The 17923-nt window shown below is 41.6% G+C and overlaps 1 protein-coding gene across 2 annotated transcripts; it reads left to right on the plus strand.

Moving 5' to 3' along the window:
* The first annotated feature begins 1921 nt into the window (after positions 1 to 1921).
* Positions 1922 to 15385, plus strand: LETM2 (leucine zipper and EF-hand containing transmembrane protein 2). 2 transcript variants are annotated; one of them, XM_063077488.1, is made up of 10 exons: positions 1922 to 1969; positions 3128 to 3581; positions 4437 to 4580; positions 7000 to 7137; positions 7577 to 7777; positions 9107 to 9226; positions 12052 to 12165; positions 14087 to 14179; positions 14489 to 14584; positions 15323 to 15385. In XM_063077488.1, the coding sequence occupies exons 1-10, from the start codon at positions 1923 to 1925 to the stop codon at positions 15383 to 15385; spliced, it is 1470 nt and encodes a 489-aa protein (XP_062933558.1). In that variant the 5' UTR covers position 1922. The 2 variants fall into 2 exon arrangements, with proteins under 2 accessions (XP_062933558.1, XP_062933559.1); XM_063077489.1 differs by lacking the exon at positions 4437 to 4580.
* The last annotated feature ends 2538 nt before the right edge of the window (positions 15386 to 17923 follow it).

Genomic DNA, 17923 nt, shown 5'->3' on the forward strand with positions numbered 1-17923 from the left:
ATCGTAGGAGGCGAAGTGTCCCCAAACCTGCAGTGCTACGTCATCTCACAACTTGTACACATTTTAAATGTTATTGAGATTTCCACACCAACCACTGATCTTAAACGACAATGCCTGAGAGAACATCTATAAGGCAGATTTCCTCAGTGGAATTCAGATCTCACAGCCCTCCAGCCTCGGGCCTGGAGAAGGGAGAGGGGTTTCTACTCCGAGTCCCGCCCCGTCTGCCACCCCTTCCATTCCCGTCCGCACCCTCCGGGCAGTTTCGGAGCTGGGGGAAGCGGGGACCGGCGTGGGGTGAGTACATCCGAGTGACGTCATCGTGACTCCAGGATGGTTACCATAGCCACTGTCAGCCGGGCCAGAGCCTATTCCATCCTGCCCGCAGGCAGGGGTTCCCTGGGCGGGGGGGGGGGGCAAGCCAGTCTGCAGAGAGCGGCGGGCAGGAAAACTTCAGCCCTGGGCACCCCGGCACCGACGCCCCCTCAGCTAAACCCACCCGCGCAGGCGCTCGGTCCAGGGGGGCGGGACCTCGCCTCTCCCGGGGGGCGGTGCTGCAGGACGCCCCCGCCCCAGCATGTGAGAGCCCATTGGCTGGTGGTGTCGTCACTCAGAGTGATGTTCCGGGGGAGGGCCGGGCGGCAACCGGGGAGGAAGCAGGAGGAGCGAGGCGGCCGTTCCGGGAGTCGGCGAGGAGGTTGGGGCGGGCGGCGCCGGTCGTCGGCTGCTCCGTGGGGCCCGCGCCCTCCGCGTCCTCCGCCCGTCGTCAGCGCCGCATCTTCCCGGCAGCTCCCAGGGCCCACCGCGCTCCCCTCAGCCTGGAGCTCGTGCCCCGCGCGCTCCGCCCCACACCCCGGAGCCCGCCTCAGGCCACCGCCTTCCCGCCTCGCTTCCTCCTTTCTCTTCCGTACCCCGAGCCCCGCCTCCCGCGTCTTCTTTCCCAGCAACCCCGACCGCCAGCGAGGGTCGTGGTCCCCTCGCCTGCCACGCCCCCGCCCCTCAAACACAAAGAACCCCCAGATCCCGCCCCAGTCAGCCGTCCGCCCGCACACACGGGGCACCCGCGCAGCCGGCTGAGGAGAGCCCGCTAACCGCCACGTCGGCTCTCGGCGCCGGCCAGACCCCAGCCGACGTTATCCGAGAGCCGAGGTTCTGAGCCCCTGTTCAAAATGTCGCCTCTGCGACGTTTGAGTTGTCATCGAGGAGAGAACCCGGTACTCCCTTCCCTGCAGGACAGCGGAGCTGACAGTGTGAAATGCTAAGGCTCCTCGCTGTCCCCGCTGCCCCCGGCTGAAGAGCGCCACGGCGTGAAGAAGGGTCTTGGGGAAGGTTATTTGACAGCAGCACAGAGCTCAGTGTAAGCTCCGAGGAACCCCAGCACGGAAAACCGTTTCCCTCCACTTAAAGAATCAGCAGGAACCCTGTGCGTCTTCACTCTGCCCGAACGAGGCTAGTGCGGACCTTCAGACTTCAGGGTTCAGGGCAGCTTGGCCAAGTACGGAAAAAAGATGATTGAAAACAAATTCTGGTTACTTACGTTCTACCTGTGTATTCACGCTTCCAGTAAGCGTGTCTTGCTCAGCTTCTTACGTACTTGGCAACCATTCCAATTAGAGTGCTAGGTAACATTGACCAGAAATCAAAATGTCCCTGAAGACCCTATCTTCATGAGTATCATCACCTTAGAGATCATGTATATGTGTTGGGATCTCAAAGTATCATTCTTAAATGCAGAGCTAAGAAAATGTTATTCATGATTGCTGGAAATGAACTTGAAGGAGACTTTGCAACTTGAACATGCAAATTTTTTACCCTTGCAAAAGTTAAAAGCACGTAAATTCTGATATCTTCTGATTTTTTAAAATACCAAATTACTTCTTTTGCCTAGGTCCCTATGTTGACTAGTTGAGAAGAAAATAAATATGGCCTTCTACAGTTATAATTCATTCTTAGCTATTGCCCGAACAAGGTAAGCATTGAAGTTTGGCTCCCAGTACGTACATGAACTTCATTCTTATAGATGGAAAGAATATGTGTGAAAGGATTGGTTTTTAGGAAGCTGAATTTTTAATATACTTAAACTTACCCAAAATGTTCTATATGCTTTAGAACTCAGACTGAGTAATTTTATAGATGTGTGTGTGTGGTACCAGTGAGATAGAAGATGTAATGGTTTTAGAGTGACACCTGTGTAATCGATGAATGTTATATTAAGTCCTTAGATGTAAAAAGGAGTAAAATGGCTGGTGAACAACCATACCACGGCATATTCTTGTCCCATTAAGTGTTATTTATTTATTCAGAGAATATTCACTGAGAACTTCCTATGTGCCAGATACATCTTACATTTCCTCTTTTGGCCATCCAAAGAGTGTTACATTGGCATGCTTCAAAATAGTCTAAAGGAATGGAAAAAACCATCTCTTTGCCAAAAGAAGACTCTTTGCCAGTAACTTTCTTTGCCTGGATCTCTCTCATTTTTATTTCCAAACAATCTGATGTGCTAGCTTAACTGAAGATTGTGGGCTGTTACAATTTGAGAATGTGGACACCCTTGGCTGGGTGCCCAATTTTCATCTTCATTTCCAAAGTTCTTGAGGAATCTTAGGTGAAGGGCATTTCAGCTGTAAGAGTCTTTTGTTTGAGGGGGTCCATAGGCACTGCCTAGACAAAGCAGGACTATGTGATTGGTTAATCCCCACAGGGACCATGAAGTGTTTCATTAAAACAATATTCCTGTTATCAGTAGAGTGGCTGAAGATACAAGTCTTCCACCTGTTTTATGTTATTAGACAGAGACGGCACTGTCTAATATAATCCCTGGTGAAAAGATGTTTCCTATTAGATTTTTAAATTAATCATCACAGAGCTTCTGTCTTCTAATATAGCAGTTTATTCTTAGGAATGAACATTAATGTTTCTTAGAGTATATAATTCAGCCATAGAGCATAGTGTTCTTCAACTGGGGTAAAAAGTTAAATTTCACTCATTAACGAACATCAGCTGCTCCTAAAATACAGGCTTAAAAACCATTGTTGTACTTTAAATAGATGAAATATCTATTTCTTTGACTTTTAAGTTTGTAGTAGCATGTGTTCAACTCAGAGGATGTTGCTCTTTATTCCAGATTCTCTAGCCATTTCGTCCCTCCTACCTGCTCTCGTTATTCCCCATCACTTGCATTTCTTCACTTGCCAGATTTCCATTTAAATAAGACACATATGAAGAACTATGGAAGCAAGAGGTACTCCTACCCTAGTCGGTTAGGCAGTAAAGTACTTCATTTACAAACTAGACTCATACAAAAGCTGCATACATCAACTTGCTTGCTACAAGAGGTCCCTCGTAAACCTCAGCTGGAGCAAACCACAGAAAAGCCACAGATGACAAGCTCTCAGCCCACAAAAGAAACTGGCACAAAGGTTAAAGAAGGAAAGCCACCTTTTAGACAAAAAATCGTGGATGAACTTAAATATTATTACAATGGATTCTCTTTACTTTGGATTGACACCAAAGTTGCTGCCAGAATGGTTTGGAGGCTGTTGCATGGACAGGTGCTGACCAGACGAGAGAGACGAAGGGTAGGCAAGAATCATATTTGAAAAAGAAAATGTGAAGTTAAAGTGAACTATTTGGGAACCAAGTTTTAAACTCAACTTAAATCATAAAAATCCCAAAGTAGGAATAATAACTGCTGGTGAGAACCAGAGTTTCTTACTAAATTTCTTACTTTTCTAGAACTGACTTACTGTACAACTTTAGGCAATAGTCTTAAATTTTTTATATATTTGCCTATAGCATGGTAATAATTGTGTTTTTTAATCTCTCCAAGGAATTGAGAGCCTTCAAGTTTGAACTGTTAATATATTAAGCATATGCATTTTAAAAACCAATTTTAACTGATACTATGTTATTAAAGTATGGACCCCTAACTTATATAAGCTAAGAGATGCCAATAATATGTTTTGATTGTCATAGATTTCCTTGAACAATACATATAATTTCAGAGCCATCACATATTATATATAAATAGTGACAGCTCTGTACCCCACAAATATGTATAATCAATTATGTTTCATTTAAAAAATAAATTAAGGTCCGGCCCGTGGCTCACTTGGGAGAGGGTGGTGCTGACAACACCAAGTCAAGGGTTAAGATCCCCTTACCAGTCATCTTTTAAAAATAATAATAATTATAAATTAAATTTTAAAAATAAATGCATCTAAAATGCAACATATGTGTATATATTACTTCAGAGCTAGGGTGAAGAAGAAAATCTCTCCTGTTCATTTTATAAAAAGCTGCAGAAAACTTTTTTGAGTTTTTAACACATTAAGAAGCAAGGCAGGCTTTTTTGTTTTTGTGTGTGTGGTTTCTTTTTGGGGGGGGGGCATATCCTAAAATAATAAATATTGCATATGTATTTAATTCTTTAGCTGTTGAGAACTTGTGCTGATTTCTTCCGCCTGGTTCCATTTATGGTGTTCATTATTGTACCTTTCATGGAATTCTTATTACCAGTGTTTGTGAAACTTTTCCCAGAGATGTTGCCATCAACTTTTGAAAGTGAATCAAAAAAGGTATGTAGAGCAGTTTTTAGGTTTACAGAAAAAATTGGGCAGAAAGTACAGAGTTCCACATACCACTCCCCCCACCCTGCCACTTTTCCCTATTATTAACATCTTGCATTAGTGTGGGTACATAGTTACAATTAAAGAACCAATACTGCTACATAATAATTAAAGCTAGATAGTTTGTGAAAAGTATTGTGGATAGAAAGAATAGCACTTAAAATGGCTCAACAGTGTAAGAGAGTATGGCATAGTTAGAGACCACTGACTGGTTTTTTGTGGTTGGAGTAGGAAGTACCAGGAGATGGATCAATGGCAGGATACAGACAAACGTGATGTGTTGGGGTCAGGTTGGAAAGCATCTACTACGCTAAGAAATTTAGCATTTACCTTTGACCATGGTCAATAATGGAAGGTGAAATTTTAAGCAGGGGTGAGTAACAAGATTAGATTTGTGTTTTAGTAAAATAATTTTTCTGGCAGATAGGATTGAAGAGACCAGAGCCAAGGGAGGGAAATCAGCTGGAATGCTATTGCAACAGCCCAAGGGAGAGATGACAGAGCCTAGATTATGAAATTGACAACAGGAATAAAGACCTGAAGATAGATTTGAGATACATTCATTTATTTATTTATGTTTGGCAGCTGGTCCGTACAGGGATTGAACCCTGGACCTTGGTGTTATCAGCACCATGGTCGAACCAACTGTGTGTTAGCCAATCCTGATTTGAGATACATTTAAAGAGTAAAATCAAATTGCAATGTTTAACTGCCTGGCAATGGTTTAATTTACTTACATTTAAAGTAATCAGGATCTAGAATTAATACCATAACATTACAAGGCAAGCGTTAGTAATTGCAGGGAGATGGGAGAATAGAGGAAGTGATTTCTGTAAATATTACCTCTTTCCCGAACACCACTCATTCCCCAAACATATATACACACAAACACACACGCACACACAGAGTACATCATGGCCACATTTTTAGAAAATACTTGTTTACTTTGTTTACTTTCTGTTTAAGTCAGACCACGGTACCATGCATTTCTCTTTCATAGCACTTATCCGTTATACTTTTACATTAGTTTGTAGAATTACTGCATTATCATTGGTCAATGATGTTTGTCTTTCCTGCTAAACTACAAGTTCCGTGAGGGCAAGAATTCTTACCTGTTTGTGTTCATTTTATCCCCAGAACCTAATACATGGTCGATGCTCATTAAATAAATGGATGGATGAATGGAAGGATATGGATGAATGAAGTGGATGGCTAGATGGGTTCTAACCATGATATTGCCATTGTGTGATTTTTTTTGGGGGGGGCTGAGTCTTTTAGATCTCTCTAAAAGAGAGATTCATTAGAATTTCCTGGAAAACTTAAATACACACACACACACACACACACACACACACACAGAGAGAGAGAGAGAGAGAGAGAGAGAGAGAGAGAGAGAGAGTCCTATTCTTCCCCTGAATCCTGACCATGGTTATTTTGAAAATGCTACCATGCTGCATTTTTTTTTTTTTTTTTTTGTCTTTTTCGTGACGGGCACTCAGCCAGTGAGTGCACTGGCCATTCCTATATAGGATCCGAACCCACGGCGGGAGCGTCACCGCGCTCCCAGCGCCGCACCCTCCTGAGTGCGCCAGGGGCTCGGCCCCATGCTGCATTTTTGAAGATGAACAAGGATTAAGAAATACTTCAACATAGTGTCTTAAGCCTGTACCTTCATTCTCCGCTGTGTAGTGCTTTGTTCATATCTGTTATAGCACTTAACTCACTGTACTGTAGTTAATTTTGTCTGTTTTTTATTCAAACTGTAAGCTAGGACTGGCTGATTAGCATAATTGGTTAAAGCATGGTGTTGATAACACCAAGGTCCAAGGTTCGATCCCTGTACTGGCCAGCCACCAAAGAAAAACAATTTAGAAAAAAAAAAAAAAACAACTATGAGCTAACTAAGAACAGAGTTAATTTCCTTAATTTTCTTTGTTTGTAAAGCAAAATCCAGGGATTGGCCACCTAGATGGTTTGTACCAGGTTGAGATAGTATCTCATTCTAAGTCATGATAAAGCCTCCTATTGAGGGAACATTTTTAAAAAATTTATCATTACACAATGTAAACATTTTTTGTAGCCCTCTACCAATTTATCCCTTACACCCCCTCCCCTTTGAGGGAACATTTTGGAACTATCAAATGCTTATGATTATTGTATTAGTGAGAAATAAAATGTAAGATTAAGGAGACAGATTCCAAATAGAGACTACTGTATATTTGCTCTGGTTCTCATAAATCCCATTCAATTAATATTAACACATAGTTCAGGGATGAGTAGTAACAAGGTGACTTATTTTTCTCCCATCTTTATCTACCAAGTTGCAATAATGAAGGATTGGTTAACTTTTTCCTCTTTGACTATTAAGGAAGAAAAGCAGAAGAAAAAAATGGCTGCAAAGTTGGAACTAGCAAAATTTCTTCAAGAAACAATTACAGAAATGGCAAGGAGAAACAGAGCCAAATTAGGAGATGCCTCTACACAGCTCTCATCCTACGTAAAACAGGTGTCAGTCTTTTATGTAATAGCAAATCTAATAGCAAACAACTTTTGGGCTAGGAGTTATGTGAAAAATGCGTGTTATCATGGATATTCCAAATTGTTCTCAGTCTTTGAAATTGCAGATATCTAAGTTATAAAGGTACAATATTGTAAGCATTTATAGTAGTTTGCAGAAAAGCCTATCTTAAAGTAATCAATGTGTCAAAGATGTTGATAACTTCTTGGAAAGAACAGTAGAATTAGAGTCAAATTTTTGAACTACTTCTGACTCTTCAGTCATTTAATCGGACTTCAGACAGATTACTCTTCTTTGTACCACAGGACCCTTTTCCAGGAACCAGATAGAGTCCATAAATGCTTTGACTCTGTTTCAAATAGTCTATTGGGAAGGTTAAAATAAGTAGGAAACACATTTTAATTAGCCTCTTTGTCCCACTGCCTAGGTCCAGACAGGCCACCAGCCTAGCACAAAGGAGATAGTTCGCTTTTCCAAACTATTTGAGAATCAGCTAGCCCTGGAGCACTTAGATCGACCTCAGCTGGTTGCCCTTTGCAAGCTGCTAGAGTTGCAGACCTTTGGAACCAACAATTTGCTCCGCTTTCAGCTCCTGATGAAACTGAAGTTGATAAAAGCAGATGATGAAGTAAGAGCTTAGCTTTAGCTGTAGGGATTTATCAAGGCACTGGGAGCTATCTTAGGGTGCCTTTGTGATGAAGTGTAGTATCTTCTGTTGGGTCTGGCCATGGACTGGTGCTGGTAAAATGTGTGGTTTAAACCAGCATGGTTGCCATGACAACTTGAACCTTGATTACTCATTTTAGCATTGTTTGGCATACCCTGACCCATTTTCTTTTTTTTTTTTTTTTTTTTTCGTGACCGGCACTCAGCCAGTGAGTGCACCGGTCAGTCCTATATAGGATCCGAACCCGCGGCGGGAGCGTCGCCGCGCTGCCAGCGCAGCACTCTACCAAGTGCGCCACGGGCTCGGCCCCTGACCCATTTTCTTGAGAAGACCATCATCAGCAGTCAGCATTTTGGATGTCTCAGCTGGGACTAATCTAAAGCACTTAGGACCTGCTGGGAAGGGAAAAGCAGCTTGGTAGGTTCTACCCTTGGTAGGTTCTGTGAGGCCCTACCCTTACACCTCTGCTCCCCGAGCCTGGAGAGGAGCTGGGGCCAAAGTAAATGTTCTGCTGAGCAAGTTAGCCTGGTAAGAAGGGGTGGCAAAGCATAATTCTAGGAGGAAGAGCAGAGCTGAGACATCTTACAGAAGAAATGCACCATGTGGACTATACAAATTAGACTCCTTAAAAAAAATGGAAAGAATGTTTCTTGAATCTGAATCAGCTGCTTTAAGGCATTCTGCCTAGGGAGCAGGTTTCCCAGAACTGAAAAAGCACGATCCCATCGGTCCCATTTAGATTTCAGTTGTCGCTTTCAGAACTTTGAAATAAGCAATACTGGTCCCAGAAGTACCATAGTTTTGGGTCACACCAACCAGAAATTGTGTTATTTACTGAAGTTTTGTAGACCAGAGAGTTAGGCCATTGGTGGGGCAGTGGAAGGGGGACCGGGGGGACGAGCACTACTGGGACACTGAAGTCTTTTCAAGTAAAGTATTTTTTTTTCTAATGAATCCTAAAGTGACCATGAAAGAGAAAAGGAGCAGAGATGTCACAAGCAGACAAAATGCAAATCAAGAGGGGAAATCATTACTGAGTTGATAAAATTTGGGGGAGGAGTTGTAGAAATATTTCTTATATTATTAATGCCTGCTGACAGGATTTCCTTCATCTCAACTTCTACCTTCCTGAGTCACCTTGTTTTCTAGAGTCCTGGCCTTTGCAGCAGTCAGCACAGGGGACAAAGCATCAAAGCATCAAATTCTGTGTTTCTGCTGATTTGCTGGAATTTAGGGATTAGGTAAAATTGGAATCAAAAGATCCAACACTGTTCTTTACATTTCTTTCAGATAATTGCTAGAGAAGGAGTGAGGGCTCTCAGTGTGTCAGAACTGCAAGCTGCCTGCAGGGCCCGGGGCATGAAGTCACTGGGTCTCACCGAGGAACAGCTGCAACAGCAGCTCACAGAGGCGAGTAGCAGCGCTCCTGGGCCCTCTCCCGGAACGCTCTCCCTGACAATTTGTAGAATTCATCTTGTGATTTCTACTTTGCAAGTGAACCATCTTATCTAATCTGCATTATATCATTGAGCCATGGGACACTAAAGAAGCTATTTTTCACTTTGACTGGGACAGAGCACTGTATTAGTTTTCTGTTGCTGCATAACAAACTACCATAAACTTAGTCACTTCAAACAACAACCATTTGCTAGCTCACAGTTCATTAGGTCAGAAGTGCAGGCTGTGTTCCTTTGGAGGCTGTGGGAAAGAACCCACTTCCAAGCTCATTGGGGTTGTTGGCTGAACTTAGTTCCTTGAAGCTGTAGGTCCTTGTTTCCTCGCTGGGCATCAGCCCCTGCAGGCCACCTGCATTCCTCACCTCTTGGCCCCCTCCATCTGCAAAGCCAGCACTGAGACCTTCTCACATGCCAGATCCCCCTGTTTTTGACCTCTAGCCCCAGATTTAAATGTCTCATGTGATTAGGTGAGGCCCACCCAGGTAATCTCCCTATCTTAAGGTCAACTAACTTGGGACCTCAATTATGTCTGCAGAATCCCTTCATACATCACCTAGAATAGCGTTTGATTGAATAACTGTGAGAAGGGGTGGGTACACCAGGATCTGTGAATTTGGGGGCCATCTTAGAATTTTGTCTACTCCAGGTATATTGTAAGGGTCTTGGCAAAAATTCTAATTCGAGGCCTGTCATCTGTGCAAGTCTGTCTGGAGGTCTGAACCTTGTCAAGTGGCCCACCTGGGGCTGCTTTCTCAATTAGTGCCCAAACCAACCAAGTGTTAGCTTTGGTAATGGATGTTTAATACTGTCCCTCAGACAGCATATTTATATTTTAAGTAAGAGTGTCAATGCTTTAAAACAAATGAGTAACTCCTTTTAAATTCTCATTCCTATAATTATAAAAAGTGCTATAAAGTGTACACAAATTATTTTAGGACATGAGCCATTGTTGTGACTTTGAAACCATGTTAGGTAGCTATTTCCTCTTACATATTGGACCAACTCTGGTAAGAAGATGAACATACTGTAGAGAGAAATACTCTTGAAGGTAGAGTATTAAGTGAGTTCATACTGTCAAAATGCCTTCTTGAAAGGTTGTATCATTTTACAATCCCACTACAAGGGAGTGAGGATACTGATCCAACTAATGATATTTTTTTTTATCTTTTAAATTTTATTTTAACTTCTCAATATACATTGTAGCTGATTTTCGTGTCCCTTTACCCATTCCTCTTTCCTCCCTCCTGCTCCCCCTCCCCCTTATCTACATCATATCTGTTCACTTAACAAGTTCAAGGAATTTCCAACTAATGATATTTAGCACTATGTATTATTATTTTTAACAATTTTGTGTTAGGATATGGGCAGACAATTCATAGAAAGGAAAATTTTAAAATAGTAAACATATTGGTACATCTTAACCTTACTCATAAGACAAATTAAAACTAAGAGATACCACATTCACCAATAGGAAAAGATCCAAGTTTGATAACACACTGTGCTGGTGAAGGTGTGGGGAGAAGAGCACTCATGCTTTGTTGGTAAAAACCTCCATAGAGAGTAATTTGGCAATATCTTTCAAAATTTAAAAATGAACATACTCTTTGACCTAACAATTGCACTTCTAGAAATGTATCCCATATTTTCGCACATGTGCAAAATGACATATCTACAAGATTATCCATTGCAGCACCATTTATAATAACAAAAGATTGGAAACAGCCTAAATTTCATTATTAGGCAAATGATCAAATCAATTACAGTATTTCCATACAATGGAAACCTTTACAGATATAAAGGCAGCTCTGTATCTACTGATATGAATCAATTCCCAAGATATTTCAGTTAAAGAAAGCAAAGCACAAAACAGTGTGTATATGTCATCCTTTGTGTAAAGAAAGATATATATATATATATAAATATATATATGTATATGCAAAGGATATCTCTGAAAGATTATATAAGGAATTGGTACCAGTGGCTGCTTCTGGGGAAAAGGGTAGCTAGAGAATAGGAGTAGAAGGCAGACTCATTTTTATTGAATACATTTATTTACCTTTTGAATTTCTTCTCTTGTGCATGTATTACTGATATAAAAAAAAAAAAAAAAATCTTTTTTTGGCAGCTGGCCAGTAAAGGAATCTGAACCCTTGACCTTGGTGTTATAAGGCAGTGCTCTAACCAACTGTGCCAACTGGTCAGCTCTAAAACACTTTTTTAAAAGCATGGCCAGGGCTGGCCTGTGGCTCACTTGGGAGAGTGCGGTGCTGATAACACCAAGGCCACAGGTTTGGATCCCATATAGGGATGGCTGGTTCGCTCACTGGCTGAGCATGGTGCTGACAACACCAAGTCAAGGGTTAAGATCCCCTTACCAGTCATTTAAAAAAATATAAATAAATAAATAAATAAATAACATGCATGGCCAATTTGATACTTGAAAACTTACACCTTCATTCTCATTTTAATGTTTATTTCTTTGATTATTAATGAGACTAATTTATTCTTTCACATTATCTACTTTTTGTCTTAGAGAAGATACTTAGCTTCTTTGATTCACAATTGGGTTGAGTTTAATTGAAGACTCCCTCTCTGACTCTGAGAGTAACCCCACTACAGTGAGGGGGCTGCAGGTGCCGCCACTGGTGTAGAAGTCAGGAGGCTGTTCCTACCCTCACGTTAACAGCATGAGCTGAGGGAAGCAGGAGATGACCATAGGTCACTTCTGGCTCTAACAGTCTGTGATTCTATCATGTTTTATTCCCCTCCATTCTCCAGTGGCAGGACCTCCACCTGAAGGAGAACGTTCCTCCATCTCTTTTGCTCCTGTCACGCACCTTCTACCTGATAGATGTGAAGCCAAAGCCAATTGAGATACCACTAAGCGGGGAGGTGAGTAACTGGGTTCACGGGGAATCTGGATTTCCATCGTAACCAGGGTCTCTTCACAAATGTCATTTACTCTTGCAGTCAGAGCAGGCATTTCTTTTGGCATATCTTTTAGAATGTGGCCCAACTGGCTTTAAAATGTTTTTTAAATTCCCCCCAAAATTAAAGCCACTCAGACTACCTCTAGCCATAGGGCTACTACTACCTTTAATTCCAAATTGATTTAGGAATTTTTCTAATGGAAGTAGTTTTTTCTTTCTCCTTAACTGTTGAGCTTCATTAGCAGACTGTTTTCCCCCACTTCTCTTTTCTCCTTTCAGACTAAATGGTTCCTATTCTTTCTTGTCTATATCATATCCAGATTCCTATTAATTCTTAAGCAGTGAATGGCTAATCTAGAAAGTAACCTTTTTCTTCCTTCAACTCATTTTCTTAATCATTTTTTGTGTTTACTTCAGCAAATGTTTTTCTCCTCGTATTTTACTGAAGAATCCAGGCCCAGTCACCAGAATGTCTTGCACTAGTGCCATCACAAATGGCCTCTCACTTCTCTACTCTGTGGCTTCATGCCTGACGCAGAATCTTCATGAGTGAGAAAGGAAAAGATGATTGTTGAAGATACTGCACATGTGGTTTAGTAGATTAGTCTAAGTACATGGAGTGAGGACCAATCATTTTCTTCTTAGTTATGCTGTTGACTCCTTGGACAAGCCAAGGAAAATTACTTGAAGTCCGGCATGAAAAATCTACTTCAGGAAACACCTTTTTCTTTCTTTTTCAATATTTCCAGAGAGTAATTTGGGCTTTGTCCAGGAAGGATTCTAGGAAGACTGGGAGCAATTTTGGAGTAGAGACCATGTTCTAAAAGGCAGGCTCATGGGTTCTTACTCTATCACACTCCTGGATCCATTTCTTGGGGGAACACAATGTCTCAGAGCTAAATTTGGGTTCTCAAAATTATTCTAGATGGGCTTTCTGGAATGGTTGAGAAAATACTTAGGTACAAAATGACAGACTCCTGGGCATTTTGTTGGTTGTTTTTCTCATCCATGTTTTAAAATTTCTGTTCTCATGTATATAAAATGAGAACAAGTAGCATGCTAGATTCTGTAAAGAATTTAGAGACATCAGGCTGGTCGGTTAGCTCAGCTGGTTAGAGCACCACCTAGTAACACCAAGGTCAAGGGTTTGGGTTTCCATATTGTCCAGCCACACACAGAAAAAGAAAAAAATTAGAGACATCAAATGTACTATAATTTTTGATTTATGTAGCCCTTTCCCCTCCACATTACACAAAGAAATTGTTTCTGAAGAGCAGTGATATATTTCTGTTTCAAATCTAATACAACTCTTAAAGATAGCTTAGCTAGCTATTCTATCACCGACCCCCCATTCTAATCTGTTATCTATTCTAATACCACCCCTCCCCCATTTCCTTGTTATAGGAGCTTCTTTTACACCATACCTACCATTTTAGTAAATTAGGCAAATTTATCATTTATTATTAGATACTAAAAATTATAAAGATGTCAGTTTGACTGTTATGTCAATGCTGTTATAAACTGAGTAATTGAGAAATGGCAACTTTTTTTTTTTTTTTTTTTTTTGAGACTGAGAACACAACCAGAATTGGCTTGTTAATTTTTAAATACTAAAATTTAATTCATTATTTTAAACACTAGAATATAATCAGAGTGCATCTTCTGTTGTATATAGTGTGCTCCAAACTCAAATAGAAATAATACTAAGTTGCCATTTCAGGGACATATTTCATATGTGACTCATACAGGGTGCAGTTGGAGGAGGAAGTTAGGGATTTAGTGGAAAGCAAGTTATGCTAAGAGGCACTGAATACTGTAAAAGAGCTTCCGAGTTTCAGGAAGAGCAGAAAGTTTATGCTAATAGAAAATATTTCTCTCTGTAGGCTCCAAAGACAGATATTCCTGTAGCATCATCTACTTCCTCTGAATCTCAAGAGAACACAGTGGATTCTGTACCTCAACTGAAGAGAACTAAGGTTAGACAGTTACTTTCCATTTGGCTAATTAGGTTAAAGGAATGAAAATAACAGTAAGTTAGTTTTCTCTATTTTCAATCCCCTCAATGAAACTGAATGTCAATACAATAGTGTACTGTATTGTTTGATCTGTTTCTAAGAAGGTTCGACATCGGCTATATGTAATTAGGTTCCAGATTTTGACTTTTGAATCCTGTGCCAGGATATGAAGTAGTTATTACTAGTTCCTGATAGTCAAGCCAATGCAAGTAGATCTAACACACATTTTGTTTTAAATCAGTAACCCAACTCTCAGTTCTGACGTTTAAGGATGAAGAATTTATACCACCGCCACCAGTTACATCATCATCCATACCATCAACACTTCTTTCATTACCTAAAGGATCCATCACTTCTAAAGAAGCTGTAAGTATCTAAAAAAAAGGAAACCCTTTTCCTCTAGTTACCTTAAAGGGTAGTGATAATCTAGTGTTATAACTTGCAAAACATTGCACAATTCTTCCTGTTGTCCAAACAGGAAGTTGTAGGCTGAACTTGAGTCATCTTATAACCCCTGCATTTTTTTACGTCAATTGTTCAAAAGCAAAAAAAAAAAGTCAACCAATACAGTCATGGATCATACCTAAACACGTGAAGTCTAGAAGCTAATTACAATATAGGCAGAGCCTTATTTTCTTATGTGGCAGATGGAAAGAGTTACCATATGTTGTGTATTTTACGCAGGCTTCTGATGTCAGGAAATACTAGCAGGAAAGCAATTTAAATTTTAGGAGAAATACATGTAAATAAGAAATTCCTTATCCATCCACTTCCCATTTGAGTGAAGGGGTTTGGGGCAAGAACAGAAAGCATGACACAGGAGACAGTAGGGAGGCCATGGGAGTGCTGAACTGTGAAGTTGCTCTACTGGCTTCTGAGGCCCAAAGGAGATGCTGGTAGCTGTGAAGACACAGATGGGGCAAGCATCTAGAAACGATCCCAAGGCACACAGAGGCCTTATGTGCCTGTCTTGTTTTTATTACCAAGGCAAATTATAAATTTGATTTTGTGGTCAGTCATTATTTTAAGAAAACAAGAGGGCTCCTAAGAAACTTCCACATCTAATTGTGACCAAAGCCTAAAATCCTTATGTTTTATACTTAGACACTCCAGGCCAAATCACAAAAGACATCCCAGAACAGCAAGGCTAGTCACAAAGGAGCATAAGGACTGCTGGAGGATGGAGCCCAGCCTCTCCAGCTTCTGGCCTTCGGCAGTGGCACCCACAGCGGGCCTCCCAGCTAAGACTGCGTCTGGTTCAAGACAGACGATCAGCAGTTCAGTCCTTGGGACAGTCTTCTGAGGCCCTCTAACCATTCCAGATGATGTCAGCAGTGAGACCAAGTCCAGACCATTGAGAGTAATAATTGCAAAGTCCGTTTCCTCTGTACCATTATGTCATCTCACTAAACTTTGTGTCAAGCCCCCACCCCACCATGTTTTTGAACAGCTTCATATTTGTGTGTATGTCCTGATTTAAGAGAAGAAATTTTTTACATAATGGAATCAGCTTGGCACCTTAGGTGCCTCTGCCTCCTTTGGCTTGGAAACTCCAAGAACCATTTTAAAACACCTGACCAACTTTTCCAGAATGATCTATCAATAGGACAGTGCCCTGGAAACAAACTACCTTTTGAGAAGGGAACGATATAAAGTCTTTGTGGATATAAAGAGGAGAAAGCTTCTTGGAGGAGAAAATGGGGAGTTAGGCTGGCAATCACCAAGGTTTGGCTGCTGCTTAGCTGTTCTGACAGACGGCCCCCTTTGGGCCCACAGAGGCTGCAGGAGTCTGGGAGGCGGCCACTATTCTAGCACATATGGCTTTCATTAGCCACCATTTTGCTACAAAACATAATTAAGGGTTTAAGACGTAACCATTTGTTTGTGCGGGGTGTGTGTTTTTCTGGTTGGGTTGTCTTTCACAAATAAGACTCTGTATTAGTCACAGGGGTTGAAGTCTGCTATAATCCCTGTGCTACCCAGTAGCAAGTATTACATTCACGTATTCGTTTGGTGTTTTCAGTATTAATGCTAAACATAGTAGATTGTCATATGGCTGACCAAGAGCTTTCTTTCCTTGGGGAGTGGTTAGAAGGGAAAAGGTATTTCGGCCTGAGGGTGATAAAATTATATTTTTTTACTTGTGAAATTGAAATCAGTTAGATGGGGGTCAAACCAAGTAAACTTCAAATTTGCTGTGTGGGATCACCTCTACGAGGAGTGTGACCAGCACTTCAGAGCAAGCATATGCACTTTCAAATGCTTCCTAAACCTCTGCTCCATCAGAGGACAAGCCGCACCACGCCCTGCTAATGAATGCCAGTTCCTTGAGAAGGAATCTCTACTGTGCAAATAGAGCATTCCATGGGTCTTGCCATTGGCTTAGCAAGGTGATTCACAATAAATCTCCCATTTAAAAATGATGGGTGTTTATCTTAATTAGTCCATATTTCAGGTGTTAAATGTGGGAAAAGGGTTAGCTAGTTAACTCGCTCGGTCCTGTTTTAGCTGAATGAGTCATATGTACTGTTGGGCTGTTCTACAATTTTCTGGCTTTCCCATTCGCAGAGTGGGAATGGCTGGGTCAGGGATGCAGGTCACTTCAGGCCCCAGTTGGCCTCCACCTACTAGTGCTGCACGGAAGCCCGTAAGACCCTTGATGCACTGCTCTCCCCATTATGATAGTAGCTCAGGAGTAAGGATGCTTCTTTGTGTTCATCGCTTAGGGTGTTTGGTTGTTGGGTTCAGTGATTGTCAGATCTGGCCCCAGGCTGAAACCCAGCTAGTGGTGTTCCAGTAAATGATGAACCAACTCTGAGGCCCTGATTTGTAGCATTTGCAGATGCCAGTGATGTAAATACTCCACCATGGCTGATTTCAAGCCATCAACGTGGGGTCGTCACTGAACAAGGCAGAGTTGGGATGAGATAGATGTGCACAATCAGCCCTTGAGAGCCTGCTCCAGCACACCGCTGGCCCGAGCTACTTTGCAGTAACAAGAGACAGTTAAACCTCCATTTAGCAGCACGTTCATTAAATGCATCACTTCTGTGTGCTGAGACATGCACTGGGCAGCAGTACGGTATAAATGGTCCTGAATACAACCGAGCTCAACTTAACAATGGTTCGACTTTTTTCCAACTTTACCATGCAAAAGTGATACACATTCAGTATGTTCCTTGACTTATGATGTTACATCTCGATAAACCCATTTAAGTTAAAAAAATATTGCAAATCACAAATGCACTTTCAACTTAACAGTATTTTCAACTTACAAGTTTATAGGAACGTAACCCCACTGTAAGTCAAGGAGTATCTCTACTGTTAAGCGTTGACCTAGAGGGAATTTGCCCCAGACTGAGTCTTCCGTAACATTTGGGTTCCTGCTGAACTTCCCTCTTTGGCTCTCACTAGCTGAGGGAATGGAAGGCTCTCCAGGTGGTTCCAAACTTTCCCCTTTCCCTGCCCTCTACTCTCACCTGCAGATGTGGATGCCACGGTTCTACCAGCTGCTCATAATCTCATTGGGTATGATTTTAGGCATTCTCTAACACCCAACCACAGTGATGTTGGATTTGGTCTATGTCTCACAGAGAGGTCTGCTGCAAGAGAGGATCTGGTAGCACCTGACATTTATGCCCCTGCACTTGTGCCATGTCTAATTCTGTGCTTCAGTCATTACACTATGAGTCATCAGTGATGTCA

The sequence above is a fragment of the Cynocephalus volans genome, chromosome 13, assembly GCF_027409185.1.
Source record: "Cynocephalus volans isolate mCynVol1 chromosome 13, mCynVol1.pri, whole genome shotgun sequence".
NCBI classification, from domain to species: domain Eukaryota; kingdom Metazoa; phylum Chordata; class Mammalia; order Dermoptera; family Cynocephalidae; genus Cynocephalus; species Cynocephalus volans.